Source organism: Phyllostomus discolor, chromosome 3 (genome assembly GCF_004126475.2).
Source record: "Phyllostomus discolor isolate MPI-MPIP mPhyDis1 chromosome 3, mPhyDis1.pri.v3, whole genome shotgun sequence".
Taxonomy (NCBI): Eukaryota; Metazoa; Chordata; class Mammalia; order Chiroptera; family Phyllostomidae; genus Phyllostomus; species Phyllostomus discolor.
In genome coordinates this window covers 196592783-196607908 of record NC_040905.2, presented here as the reverse complement: position 1 = coordinate 196607908, position 15126 = coordinate 196592783, and the positions used below count along the sequence as shown (strand labels likewise).

Below are 15126 nucleotides of genomic sequence, written 5' to 3'. Positions count from 1 at the left end.
CCAACATAGTTCCAAGGCTTCAAGTATTTAAATCACCTGGTTACTGCAATGCGTTCAACAGCAGAATATATCAAACTCATTACAATTAGATATTCAAACCACATGGAGGCAATTTATTTACCATTTGTAGGCCTGCTAGTGGGAAAAGCGATACATCGTTTCTGGTTATGAGTGTGATTAGCAAGCAAGGGCTTTTTCCAGGAAACTTCCAGGATATTTGGTATCCAGCCTCCCTGTTCCCTTGCAAACCCCGAACTTGACATTGTAAGCAGACAACAGCGAAGGGCAGCCTGGGGGAAAACCCTAGAGATACTGGACTAGGGTTTTCCTTCTGTATGTTTGTCTTCCTCCTCCACACCCCTTGGCTGCCCCACAGACCACTTAGGGGTCTCTTAGAATCCCATCCACTTATGGCCCAGGGGCTGGGGGAAGGGGCTTCCCAAGGGAACTTCCCTGTTATTCTGATTGACCAGGATCCAAAATGGATTTGAAAGGTTCCATATGTTGGCGTTGGTCAGATAAAATAAAAATTGGCACCTAAATCTTTTGCCTTTTTTTATCATTTAACCAATTTTAAGTGTACAGTTCAGTGGCACTGAGTACATTCATACTATTTTGCATTCATCGACACCATCCGTCCACAGAATTCTTTTCATCAGGCAAAACAAACTCTCTGCCCATGAAACACAGACTCCCTGTGCTCTGCTCTCCCCAGCCCCCCGAACAGCCCTCCATTTTCTGTCTACAAATGTGACTACTCCAAATATTTCATACAAGTAGAGTCATTACAGTATTTGTCTTAAAAAAAAAAAAAAACTGGCTTATTTCACTTAGCACAATGCCCTCAAAGTTTCATCCACATTGTAGTGTGTGTCAGAATTTTAAGGCTGAATAATATTGTATTATTTTTTTATTTTTTATTTTATTTTTTAAAGATTTTATTTTTATTTATCCTTAGAGAGGGAAAGGAGGGAGAAAGAGAGAGAAACATCAATGTGCGGTTGCTGGGGGCCATGGCCTGCAACCCAGGCATGTACCCTAACTGGGAATCGAACCTGTGACACTTTAGTTCGCAGCCCGCGCTCAATCCACTGAGCTACGCCAGCCAGGGCTATTTATTTTTGGAATAATATTGTATGGTATGGTTATGCCACATTTCATTTATCCGCTCATCCTTTGATGAATATTTGGGTTGTTTCAACCTTTCGGCTGTTGTGAATAAGGCTGTTGTGAACATGAGTGGGCAAATATTCCTTTGTCATCATTGAATGTTTTAATCTTGTAGCAAGATGCACTAAGATGGACTTCAGTATTTACTAACCTTCTGTGACTGGAGACAGGAGCAGCTTGGGAAGCTCTCCTGGTTACGTGTCCCTACCTGTTCCAGGTCCTTTACGGTCACGTCGGATATCAGTCTGTGATCTCGATATTTTACATGGGAGTTACATGTTTTATCTAACCACATAAAGGCCCTTTGATGACCTGAACTTTTCAAGATGAAGCTAAAAATGATTTCTTAAAAGTGTGGAACTGACAGTGTCTCTGGAGGGCCGGAGGGCCGGGGGACTGGTGTCCCAGTGGCGCAGAGCCTAAGGGAGGGGCCGGTCGCATTACACAATGTGTGCACGGAGGAGCAGGGTAAAGTGCTCTGGACTGGTCAGACGTGTACTTCGTATTTTTTCAACAGTTCCTACATAGTGGTTCTGAATTCAATGTCAAAATATGATAAATGCCACACATCATGTTACCAGGCACAAAGAATAATTTGAAGTGTGCGTTATCATTTAAGTTTTAGGTTGTGTGTCTGTTAATTTCCCCCCCACTTCCCATCTCTTTCCGTGGATACCTTTGTGAAGGGCATGTGGCAGCTCTAACCCAATGCATTTCTCAAAGCTCTCTGGTCCACCAACATCACTTTCTGGTTCGAAAGCACTGTTGCACACTTAATTGTATGTGTGTGGTGTGTGCGTGCAGGTGTGTGTATCTTTGGTCATTTCACCTGACTGGGGAAGGAGGGGAGAGAGAACTTTCAGGACACACAACACTGTGTTGAAACCAAAAGAAAATTATTTTTGATGAAGGCATTGATATCTAGATGTCATGGGAAAAAAAGAGCTCTCTAAATTCTCCTCCAGAAGATGTTGATGTATTGGCCATGCTCTCTTAAGACAAGAAACTTTTTCTTAAACTAAATAATTAATTTCTCAACAATAATTCCACAGCTCCCAATTTAACTCTGGCTCATTAGTCTTTTTTTAATTCTAGTGACAAATACTGATGAGGAGATAACTTTTCATTCTGTGATTCCATAAACCCACCATTGCGTAAGAAGTTTGTTTTGAATATTTGGTTGAAAGCAAAAAGTGAGCCAATAAAAAAGAATTCATGAAAGCCATACAATCTAATGTAGACTATGAGTAACATGGATGGTGCTAACATAAAATTTTCCAAATATTAACAATATGATTCATGCAAATATAAAATGAAAACCTATTTATGATTGGACTATTTTCCTCACATCAACAATTTTGTATATATGTATATATGTGTGTGCATATATATGTATATAAAATGAAATATACATACACAAATATATTTAAATTTATTTATTCTGCAGGGGGGCATGGTGGAAAAGAAGATATAAGTCGGTTTAAAAGTTTTAAATTAATGTATTTTTGTCAAAAAAATGACACAATTTCAGACTTCATGGAGAGCCGAGTTTAACAAAAACAGTCTTAGTTACAGGCGACAGGACACCATTAACCCACACTGTCCATCTCCTACTCGCAATGCAGGCCCTTATCTTTGCTGAACAAAAAAAAAAATAATTAGTAAGAATGCCTGCTGCAAAGGAGGCTAGGAAGTTTATTTTTAACTACTTCTTTTTAAGGCTGCACAACAAGTTTAGCCCTTATATGGGTGTGTTCCCGCAGGGTTAGATTTAGATCAGGCCCACGGCAGAGAGAGAGAGCGAGTGAGGGCGTGGGTGAAGCAGTGGTGGGCCCTGCTCTTGGAGGGAGACCCGCAGACCCCGCGAGTTCCAAGCCCTCAAACTGAAACCTCTTTTCTTCTCCGCCTGCAGTCTCTCTCCCAGCCCCGACTCATAACAACTCCCTCTGGGTCTCCATCTCAGGGTCCCCCACCGCCACCAACCCACTCGCCCGTCAGACCTTGGGGTGTCATGTTATTTCTCTTTCCCTCTCCTCCGTTCTATTGGTCATGCAGTCCAATGCATTCCGCCCGGTCCCATCTCTCCTCGGCCGTTTCCCTCTGCACTCATAGCCAGCGCCCCGCTCCTGGACACGTCCTCTCCTGTCCGGATTCCTGCGGCAGGGCCAGGCTGGTCTCCCCGCCCCCGCAGCCCCAGGCCCGACCCCACAGAGCAGACTCGGGGAGACCTTCCTGAGCAGGTCGCTAAGCTTAAGATGGGCCCTATTACAGTGTTTCTGCAACCCCCTTTCCTTGGCTCGTGAGGTCTTATTTCTGCATCTTAATGCCTCTCTCTAAATATCTAAAAGACACCCTCTCGTCACTGTCTCTTTGAACGTGACTTTCTTACCTGCTTTGTTTCTCACCCAGGGGGCCTTAGCTTACTTCCTTGGAGCAGCGGGAACCCCTGCCAGCCCCTCCCCCCACCCCAAACTCTGTCTCCCTTTAAGGTCTTGTCACCTGGTCAAGTCTGTCGCCCTGGGTGGCCCGGGCCGGCGGCTTCTCGCCCTCTCATCTTCCCCTTGGAGCTCCAGCCACCTCACCCCAGGTCTCTTCAACCTCCTGGAAAATTCCCGCTCTTTCTGTCCCTCACCACGCTCCCTTTGCTCTCCCGGGGGTGCCTCCCCGAGCCCCCGGCCGGCTTGGACGCCACGTTCGTTTCACTCGCTTAAGGCGCAATGGGCGTTTCCTTCGAGCACAGTCCGAGACCCTCTGTTCAGCTGTGTCACTCCCTGCCGGGTGCCTGTCCCCACTTTTGGAACGTGCGCGCCGAGAGGGCCGGACCACGGGCCGTGCGCCTGGCAGGTGCACAAGAGAGTGAAGGGGCGAATGAATGAAGAAGCGTCGGCCCAGGCTGGTCGCGCTGGCCAGAGCCCGCCACCTCCCCGGCACCTCAGGGTGCCGTCCCCTCCCCAGCGCAGCAGCGCCGGAAGCGGCCAGGCCAGCCCCCTCCCCGCGGCGCCTGCTGCCTTATCTCGGCGGCGTCTGGGGCCCCAGGAGGAGACGCCAGCGCTCTGGGAGGGACGCAGCGGCATGGGCCCCTGGCCCCGGGGCGCGGGCCGCCCGCCTCGTCGCCTGCTGCGGCTCCTGCTGCTGCTCGGCCTGGCCCGCGGCGTGACTGGAGCGCACGGGGTGGAGGGTGAGTACCGGCGGGAGCGGGCGCAGCACCAGGCCCGTGGGTCCTTGCTGGGCCTCCAAGCGGCTGGGCGCGCCGGGACGCTTCCCCGCCCATGGGCCGGACCACGCGGGGCCCCAAGGAGGAGCGCAGGTGGGGCAGCTCCAGCCGTTGGGGATCAGGAAGGCGGGGCTCAAAGAAGCAGGAGGGGCTCCCCGCCTGGGCTTCCCTGTCGCCGCCCCAGGGCCGCCAGGGAGACCTGTTCTGGGGTGGCCTGGTTTGCGCCCCTGAGGGACCTGAGGCGAGGTGGGGGGCTGGGCACTAGCAGCGCCCAGGGGTGAGCCACGCCCGGCGTGGCAGGGCCTTCTGGCTGGCCGCGAGGTCCAACTGTTGGCCCTGCTGTGACTGTTGCACGATAAATTCTAGACCCGAAGCAATCTTCTTTCCACGTCTTCATTTGTTCACCTCGATGAAGAACTAGACACTAATAGGGTGAGGAAGAAAGTGTAAGAAAGTTTAAGGAAGAAAGTATTCATTAACTCATTCAATAGATGGTCCTTGTTTCCCTGTGCAGGAGGCGATGACGTCTTGGGGCTGGAACTCACTGAGTTCATATTGTGGAGGAGACAGACAAGCAAATAATCCATTTCCAGGCAGCTGGAGTAGTTTTTTCCCCCTCTACCGCATTCCAACGCAGGGGTCGATATAGTATTGAGACATGGAGGGGTGGTGGCTTTTGTCCAAATGACTGTGAGAGAAGACAGTGCTCTAGGAGCTTTGGGAAGGTGTGGGTGGTCCGAGGAGGGAAAGAGTACTTCTAGCGGGGGGTGGGGGGGTAGTCTTGTGGCGTCATGGATGAGGTGACCATTTAACCAGACTGGCAAGGATTGGTAGTATTTGGGTATGGGAAGGCGAGGAGAAGGCATCTCAGCTCCCAGTGGAGGGCCCAGCGAGCGCTGCACTAATGCTGTGTGTAGAACGAATGAGTTCCGGACAGAGGGGCCGAGACCGTGACCGGAAGCGCACCTGGGCAGGAAAGCAAGGGGCCTGTGGTTCACCTGGACTGGCATGGAGGAGGTGGCTGGGAAGTGTGGGCAGAAAGGCAGGCTGGAGTTAGCTGGCGGGTAGAGTGCCTTACCCGGCAGACCAAGGCATTCAGACGTAGTTGTTTCTGGGAGGTGGGAAGCCATCCCATCGGAAGTCCTTGCAGGTTTTTGCACAGAGACTGATACAAAGCGTGGCTGTAAGGAAACCGTCCAACTTCCTTAATAAAACCAAACGCTGATCCTGAAGTGGATGGAAACTTCTATGTAAGGAAAAATGGGAGGTGCTTTGCAGCTCAGACTCCCCACCCCACCGCCAATTTTCTTAATCTTGGGACTTTAGCGTCACTGGTGGGTGTTTCTGTTGATGGCTCAACCTTCCGAAGTGACCATTTTTGTACTCCAGATGCTCTGGCAGGCTTTCTAGCTTCCTTCCTGAGCTTGGTCTCCCGTGGCAGGGTACAGGAAAGCTTGTAGATGCTTGGAGCCTATTCCAGAATAATTTTTTTAAAGATTTTATTTATTTATTTTTAGAGAGAGGGAAAGGGAGGGAGAGAGAGAAAAAAAAACATAGATGTGTGATAGAAACATCGGTTGGTTGCCTCTCACACACACCTCAGCTGGGACCGAACCCACACTCCCGGCACATGGCGGCCTGGCTGGGACTGAACCAGCAACCTTCTGCTTTGCAGGATGATGCCCAACCAACTGAGCCACACCAGTCAGGACGTGTGTAATTTTTCACATTGAATGTATCGCGGTGATATCGGTTAATAAAATGATACCAGTTTCAGGTGTAAATTCTGTAATACGTCATCTGTGTATTGCATTGTGCGTTCATCACCCCAAGTTGTCTCTTCCATCACCGTTTATCCCCCGCTCTCTTTTCTACTTCCCTGAACCTCTCAGAATCTTTGTGTTAAGACCCTCTAGCCTGGGAAACGTCCTAGTGTCGCCACATTGAACTGTGGGGCTAAGATGGTTGAACACAGTGACTCCCCTAGGTCATCCATCCTCTGCGACTCCTTAAAGGCTGTGCGGTGGATTTTGGGAAATGGGAGTCGGGACTGCCTGGTTGAGCCGGCTCTCCTTATGCAGGCATACCCCTTTCGTCTACAACCTTGGAGAGTCTGATTTTATCACGGGCAGCTTTCCCTGCAGTGGACAATGTGGGTGATGACTGGAAGCTTTGAGCCACTCAGGAAGCTGTTGCAACAGCTGGCCTAGAGGTGCTGGGGACTGTCTCCACAGTGTGACAGCAGGACCGAATGTAGAAGACAAGGGGGAAGCGGAACTGTAGGGACCGAATAACAGACATAAAGATGCAGGGAACAGAAGAGGGAAGACGGCAGTAAGGGTTGGGGACAGGGTGACTTGGATCTGTGGCTCATAGGAGGAGCACAAAGATGTCGGAAGGAAGGTGACTGGTTATTTGAGATAGCCTGAGCTGGAGGAGGTGTTAGGGCTTTCAGATGAAATCAATGGGGACTGGAGACTGTGGACAGTAGAGGTGTGCAGCTAATGTAAACTTGACGGTGGTCCCCTGGAGCCTGTGGTTAGTAGGAGTAAGAAGGCCAAGGACAGATTCTCGGGGAAGATCAAGGTTAGATGGTAGATGCAGGTAGAGGAGAAAGAGCAGCAGCCACTAAGGGAGGGAGAAGACTGGGTTAGCAGCATCAAGGAAAACAGGGGAGGAGAAGTCGAGGGGGTAGAGATGAAGGAGAAGGCTTTGGATCCGGTGACTTAGGTCACTGGGGAGCCAGCACCAGCAGGGCAGTGAGGGTGAGAGTCAGACACAGGGGGCTCTAGAGTGTGCAGAGGCTGCTGCTGCAGAGCGGGTGCTCTTGAAAGTTAGAACAAAACAGGAGGTAGCATTCAGGGGGGCTGGCCAAGTCAGTGAAAGAATTTTTGTGTGTGTGTGGAGGGGTGAGACTCAGAATATTTTAGACTCAGGCATTTTTCAATAGACAGGGAGAAAATAAAGATGCAAAAGTAAATGAGATACTTCACGGAGCAGGGCCAAAGGCAAAGTTGGTTTACATGTAAAAAACTTAGTCTTTGGAACTGGATGGAAGGAGAAGAATGGGGAACTGCCCTTTCCTTCCCCAACAGCTATCTCCTTACTGAGTCTATTTGTATTTCCAAACCAGCCCAGTTGTCTTCCCTCCCTGGAAGCCCCGCGGAATTCTCTAGTTCCTGCAAAGCACTAGCAACACCTTGCCCGTGCCTCCATATCATATTGTATGGGACACTTATACACTTACTATTTCCATAGGCATTTCTATGGTACTCTGCACGTGTCCACCAGTGCGACTGCTTACTGGACTAAGGGCTCTGTGTGAGTACGGACTGTGGCTTGTATTAAGAACCTTGTATGGAAATAAATGAAGACCGCCCAGATGAGAACAGGCACAGCAATTTATTCCATAGCAAGAGAGTCAACCACCATCACTTACATTTGTCAGAGACTCAAAGGCAGGCAGGGGAGTGCAAAAGCTTTGTAGTGGAACAAGAGGGAAGGCCCTAGTTGGAGGATGTTGGGATTGGGAAGCTGGAGTCAGCAGGAGTCCTATATGATTGGTTAGGGGAACATATTTGGCTTTCTGTGATTGGTCCTAGGTTGGAATGCTGGAGGTGGGGTCAGGGAGCAGAGATTAGGGAAGCTGCGTGTTATTAGTTAAGCCCTGACCATTTGGGACTGATTGCTACAGAGGTTGTGGTTTGACTTTCCTGGACCAATTGCTGTAGACTATGGGTCAGATTATTTTTACATATGGCCTGGCCATCGTCCATGGGTGTATTCAGTCTCTCACTAAATTACATTGAATTGTTACCGAAGATGTTTCAGGGAGGAGAGAAGGGGGGAACCCAAGTTAGATGGCCCGAGTGCAAAGGAAGTGTGAGAGCATAGTTGGTTGAGCAGGAGGGTGTTGGTTGCTGTCTGGGTGGGGTGTCAAACCCTAAGGGAATAGAGAGGTTAGAAAGGGGAAGGATGGGTAGAACCAGTCAGTCCTGTTTCTTGCCCTTTCTCTGTGTGTGGGAGTGGCTGGGGGACTTGTTGGCTCAGGACTGTCTGGGGTTTGGAAGGCCAGAAGGAGGATGGGCAGAGGCCTTGAAAATCTGGGAGCGATCAATGGTGGAGAGAGCTGGGGAAGATGTTCTGTACACAGTGCACCTGACTTTACTAATCGCGCATTTCACAGGTGTGGTCTTCACTCTGTTACCGTGAATCACAGCAGCGTGTTCACTCTGTAGAGTGGGGAAGAGGAGGGAAGAGGAAAAGCAGAGGGAGTGAATTGTTCTGGAGTGACTTGCAGTTGCTCAGAGTAAGGGAACAGCATTAGAGCCCAGAGAGATCACCACTGAGGCCTGTCTTCCGCCTCCAGAGAGTTGGCCCTGGGCACATCCTCAGTCTTCCGGTTAAACCCTAAAATGGGTTCCCAAGGCCTCTGTGGCCTCAGGTAGCGGCCTATTGATCTCAGCTCTGTAGAGGTGACAGAGTGAATGAAATGATAGACTTTTAAAAAAGTATACAGCCTGCTCAAGAATGAGAAAGCCTGTTAGTAGGTGACATGTGGGACAGGAATCCAGGGTGTGGCCTGAATATAGGGCCCCTAAACTCAAAAGCATTGAAATGGGGGCGCTTAATGGGGTTGGTTCCTGGTCTGGAGGTCAGGGGTGGGGGCCCTGCTAACAGACTAAAGGGGTCCACTTGCTGTGATGCATCAAAGCCCAATCAAACTCGAGCAGGAGTTTGCAGCCAAGAAAGTAAGGGTGTATTAATTGAGGAAATGGCACCAAGCCCAGAGTCACAGGTGAGCTAGTGCTCAAAGACCTGGTTTCCCGATGGCTGCCAGGGGATGGGTTATGTAGAGGAAAACTCACTAATCACAGAGGCTAAAGGAGGTGGGGTTGTGGTCTCTACTGGTTGGTTGGGGCCGGGGTGGGGGGTAGTCAGCTGGTCACTGTGTCAGGTCCTGATGTCAGCCATGGCCGGCCGTGGTTCAGTCTGGTTTTACAAGGGTGTGGTCGGCCTTCATGGGCCTGGGGGCTGAAACCCAACTGAAGTCAAGATGTTATCTGCTTGACTGCCTGACGGAAACTCAGTTTCTGTGGTTAACAGACTTCAGCTTTTGTTATTGAGACAGTGTGATGCTGACCTGCCTCTGACAGGCTCAGGACTTAATGATCAAGGAGGGGAGCGCAGGGACAGAGAGGAGAAAGGGTCACGTTTGGGGATTGGGGTTTCTGCGCTGTTACAGCTCCACGGCAGGCTGGTCTCGGTCAGACAGGAAAGTGGACCGAAGGGGGCAAAAAGGCGGAAGGAAGCCGAGGGCCCTACAACCGTTTTAGGGGAGGAAAGGTTATGGGTTCTGGACAGGCAGTGCCAGCCTTGGGTTGGGTTGGGCCTTGAAGGGAAATACGGGATGGTCCACACTGCCCTGCGAGGGTTCCATTGCTCGGAGGAATGGAGCGCTCTCTTGTCTTGGAGGACTCTAACGTAGAGGCTACGTTTTTTGCTCGTTTCCGTTAGGGATGCTGGAGAGGAGAGTATATGAGCTTCTCAGGTTCCTTCCCTCTCTGGAATTTGAGGCCGTCTCTTACGAGCAATGCACCTTTACATCATGTTGTAGAAGACTGGAGATTCTGTCTTCTCCTGAGTTCAGTATCCCCTTTGTTTATTCCCCCAGGTCACTTCACATTTCCACATGTCTCTGTAAGTTCGAGATCCAGGATCTCATGAAGGTTGCCCTGTGGACTTGCTGGTTGGACTGTGAGTGGCTGGGGACTAGGTTACAATTCAGACTTCAGCACTCCATTTGTGCTTTTGAACTACCTTCTTCCATTGGCAGTGGACAAAATCCCTTCATTGTATGGTTATGGCCAAAGTCCACTGGCTGTTATTTCAGAAGTGCCTTTAAGTTGTTGCTGCTTGGTATTGAAATCGGGAGCGAGAGGAGCTTGCTCAGCCTGACAGCCTCCATCCATCCGAGGTGTGGGTTTACTGGGCGTGTGGTGCAGAGGAGGGGTGGGGTGTGAGCAGTGCCGAACACCCCAGGAAGCCGAACTTCCACCCTCTGAGTCAGGATACGGGAAGGCAAGGAATGATTGCATCAAATAAGAAATTATGGTCCCTAGACCATCAGCCCCATGAACAGGTAGGCCTCTGTCCACACAAAAAAGTTGCTTTTTGGGGGATTTGCATCAATGTAGGTTTTTTTTTTTATCACTCTCTTCATTGGTATAATTGGCTAGCTGCCATTTATTCACTAACAAAGGCTCATTGAGTGGTTGTTACAATAACGTCCAACATGTTCTATTTGATTTACATGGACTAACTCATTTTCTCTAATTCTCACAACCCCCAGACGAAGGAGGTTTGGCACTGTCCGCACCTTACAGATTTGTAGGAAACTGAGGCACAGGGACAGCCCAGGATTGCACAGCTGGCAAGAGGCCGGGCTAGGTCTGTAGCCCAAGTAACCTCTGTCTGCGCCCCTCTGACCAGTACCTGGCACTGCATCTTGTGCGACTTGTTTCTGATGATAATAACAATGTCTATGGGAAGAGATACGAATATTCACGTGAATGGTCTCAGTCTAGTGCTTTAGGGCTCGTATGGCATTTATAATTCCCACCTAACCCTCGCCACACGACCTCCATCTCACACCAAACTGGAGGACTGACAGTTTAGGATCACAGAACCAGGGAGCCGGAGGGGAGACACCAACCTAGGGCTCATCCTCACTGTGGCTGGATGTGGCCGAGACTGGCTCAGTCCCCTCAGCGTGGAGAAGGGAAGTGAGTCGAGGGGCGGCCCTGGCTGGGGATATAATAATAATAATACAATACTTGTCAGACGCTTCCTCCTTGATTTTGGAATCCCCACTCTCCTGCTTCTCTGCCAGTGATTCTAGGCATCCCTGGGGGTGGGGGCCGGGGGGTCCCTCACCTCTGCAGTAGTTCCCTTGGTTACTGCGCAGCAGCCACCTCCCCGCTCTCCTGAGCAGAGTCTGCTGACAGAACTAAAGTCGTCCTTGACCTGGATGTGAAACTGTCCAGACAAAAGCCCCCCTCAGGTTATAGCAAATGCACAAGATCTTTCTGCTGGCCTGGAGAGCTCCTCTCCCGGGGTTATTCTGTCCGACACACTGGCCCCAATGCTAAGCTCTGCGTCAGTCTGGACTTGGTGAAAGACTTCTTTGGTGCTGCATTTTCCTTCCCGGGGCTCTGGCCAGAGTCCCGAGGCTGAGCTACACTCACAGCACAACTCCTAGTGTGCTCCACCTGGGAGCTCATTAGAAATGCAGGTTCGAGACCCTGCCCCACCGCTGCCGATCAGCATCTCTGGGGATTGATTCTGCTTTAACAGGCTCTCCAGGGAGGGTGACCCACTGTCTTGATTTGCGCCACAATGAGGGGTTTCCCAGGACACAGGACTTTCAGTATTAAAACTGAGACCGGCTGGTCACCCTATCTCCAGGTGATTCTTAACCTGGCTGCGGGCTGTTGAACAATGGACCCTGTGTGCGGTCAGCAGCAGCCACCTCCCCCCACGCCTGCGTCCCCCTCCTACCTCCCAGTTCTCTATCTTTGGATTGGGATTGTGCTCCCTGCCCTTTTCTTCAGGACAAGATTATTTCCCCAAGAGGCTACTTGGTCCTTCAAGGGCCGCCCGACAGGGCCCTGCAGACTGCGCTCCTGGTGGCTGAGTGCAGAGCTCCTGCCGAGGCCTGTCTTTGGAAACCGCTTTCTGTTCCGAAGGCGCGCAGGCGCGCTGAGACGTCTTTCGCAGCCTGGCGCACATAGCTGTTGCCAGCACGAGGAGCAGAGGTTTACTGAGCCAGACATCCCACGCACTGCCCTTGGGGTTGCACCGATGCTAAATTATCCTTAATGGGTTGTTAAGTCAGGTATCCTAAGGATGAAGTGTCAGAACAGCGGAGGGAGAGGACTTCAGGGGCCATTGAACCCGGCTACTCAAATGTGTCCCACCTGGGAGCCCAGGAGAAATGTAATGCGAGTTTATAGGGCCCCACCCCGCGCCCACTGAATCAGAGCCTGCCGTTGAACAAGATCCTCAGGTGGTTCGAGTGCATTTTTAACATCCGAGAAGCCCAAAGCCCTTGTTCTACAGAAGAAAAAAACTGAGACCCAGCGAGATTAAGTGATTTGCTAAAGGTCACACATGAATGGGACTCGGCTAGACTGGGGATCCCGTTCCGGCCCTCAAGTCCAGAGCTTGCCTCTCTACCTGGCTGCCTTCCTACAGGGCTGTATTTTGTCTGTCTGGTTCTATCTATTGAAAGAACTTGAACTTAATTAAATTTATTTAAAAATGCTTTAGATTCTGTCCTTCGCTAACTCAGATGGGGCTTTCTTTAATTTATCTGAGTGGGCGGTACTACTTTGCTTCTCAATTTCTTGTGTGTGTTTATTAGATTCATTTAGCAGTTATACAAAGCAATCATTTTCCGCATGACATGAGTTTCTGGAGCTGGAGGTATATAAATGCTACCATCTTTATAAAGGCAAGCATTCTATAAGGAAAAATCAAACATTTCACCATTTTTTGTTGACTTTATTAGATGGTGTTTCTACCTGTTGTTGCACCGTACACACACACTGGGGAAAATGCTCATCATTTTGTGGTTGATCACAGCTAGGTTTGTGGACTTGACCTGGGATCCATTATTCTAAAATTACTTCCAAAATTTTGGTTGCATGTGATGGTGAATTGACAGTGCCCCTGTGGAACTGTTCTAAATATTATATGTAGCCCTGGCTGGTGTGGCCTAGTGGATTGAATGCAGGCCTGCAAACCAGAGCGTTACATGTTCGATCTCCAGTCAGGGCACATGACTGGGTTGTGGGCCAGGTCCTCAGTAGGGGGCGCATAAGAGGCAACCATGCACTGATGTTTCTCTCACTCTCTTTCTCCTTCCCTTCCCCTCTCTAAAAATAAATAAACTCCTTAAAAAGTATCATGTGTTAAAATGTCAAAATGCTTACGTATGTTTAACCCATAGTGTTGAACATTTAGGTAAGGGGCTCACTCTCACTTCAGCTTAGGCTGTTGCTCCTGTTATCAGGAGCATTTCTGGTCCATTCTCCCCACATGGTAAAAGTCTGTCAGATGCCGGGGTTAGCGAGGGATCTGGGCATCCAGCTACCCCTTAGAGATATTTCTAAGCGGTGCCTGGAACTTTCAGGCCTATCCCCTGTGCTTGCCTTCTGAGTTACTCAGTGACCGCCGTTCCCGAGCCTGTCGGGGTTGGTTTTCAGTTCTTCCTCTTTCTCAGACAGTTTCCACGTGTCCACTTCTCCCGTCTCCTGAAATACTGTTGACATCCTTTGTCTGCTATCATCTTCGCTCCCGGGAGTTATGCTTTCCTAGTCCTCGATATCATTTGGGGGGATGGGGTGCAGTTGAGAGTGTATTAATTCTGTGGTATGTAACTGGAAGTCTTTCATTTGGAATTTTTAAAAGGTTTTATGTATTTTTTTTTGTTACAAAGCCCTTCTTATTCCTAAGTCTGTACATGCTCTTTTTTCTTTGAAAACCCCTTACTTGAGTTTTGACTACTTTACTGGTCTTTATGTTATAGTGTACTGACTTTGAGGACAGTTTATTTTTAATGAATTTGAATATATTTTCTAACTTTTAACATTTTAAAAAATTTTATTAATTCTTAACCCCCCATAAACCTCTATTTTATTTCTTCATCTTTTTTTTAAGCTTCCTGCATTAAAATTCTAGGGTTTTTTCCCCCCTTGGCTGCCTGCTTTTCTTTCTCTCTTTTAAAGCATAAAGGCAGGTCAAACTCAAATTTTCTGGAGTAGGTAAGTTCTTATATTTGTTAGTAAACATCTCAATTTTGATATTCTCTTTGTCCCAAGACCTATTTAGGAAAGTGTTCTGTAGTTTTGAATTGGTTTTCTTTTGGGGGCACTAGTCTTATGTTTTATTTTATCATTTTATCACATTAATAATGGTAGTCAGATATCAGACAGCATGACTTAGGCAATTTCTACTTTTACTTTATGGTCTAGGTATAATACATTTTAAAAATATTCCATGGTTAATTTGGTATTAGGAATAAGTAGTGGTTTGTCTCATTTCTGTGTTATCTTTTCTTTAAAAAAAAATAAATAGAGCAAGCCTGGTTAAGAGCACCTTAGAAGTCTCCTGGTCTCAGCTGGGCTGGTGCCCGCAGCAGCCCTAGGGCTGCGTCTGTGTTGCCAGGGGAGCCACGGGGCCAGGACGGAGATGAAATTCCACGCCGAAAGGTTCTCCTCGCCGGCCACTCCTGAAATTACAGACGCTGAGAGTGCAACACAATCCTCTCTAGCCTCTGCTAGAAGTTCTTGTTTGATCTCGGGCCATACAGCACCATCTGGTCATTTGGGTGTTTCAGGAGTTTTAGCTCCAAACATTTTTGCTGCTTATCTAAGTAGCTGGGATCTGGTCATCCTGCCGGGCCCCGGCTGTCCTCTCATTGACATTGTGAACACGCTCACTTTTCCCCCGAGAGGACAATGGATGGGGCAAGAGAGAAGTTTTTCTCCCCTCCATCTGCTTTTTGAGTTGTAGCAAGTAGGATCACAGGTTGCTTTATCCAGCTGGTTAATAAAAATAGATGGAATGTTTACACTGTATAACTAATGACGTATGGGCAAGTGACAGAGTCCCTGTCCTTGAGAAGCTCGTTCATAACCCCAAGCTGGGAAGACACAGCTGGAATAGAATAGAATGAC

At 49.1% G+C, this 15126-nt stretch overlaps 1 protein-coding gene across 4 annotated transcripts in view; it reads left to right on the top strand.

Annotated features, from left to right (window-relative positions):
- The first annotated feature begins 3261 nt into the window (after positions 1-3261).
- SUSD1 (sushi domain containing 1) overlaps positions 3262-15126 on the top strand; it is a 112548-nt gene continuing 100683 nt past the window's right edge. For 2 of the 4 annotated variants that reach the window (XM_036022051.1, XM_036022050.1), the window contains exon 1: positions 3262-4348. In XM_036022051.1, coding sequence (XP_035877944.1) covers positions 4039-4348 — 310 coding nt within the window. In that variant the 5' untranslated portion in view covers positions 3262-4038. The remainder of the gene's footprint in view (positions 4349-15126) is intronic. The other 2 variants (XM_036022053.1, XM_036022052.1) reach the window with 1 other exon arrangement.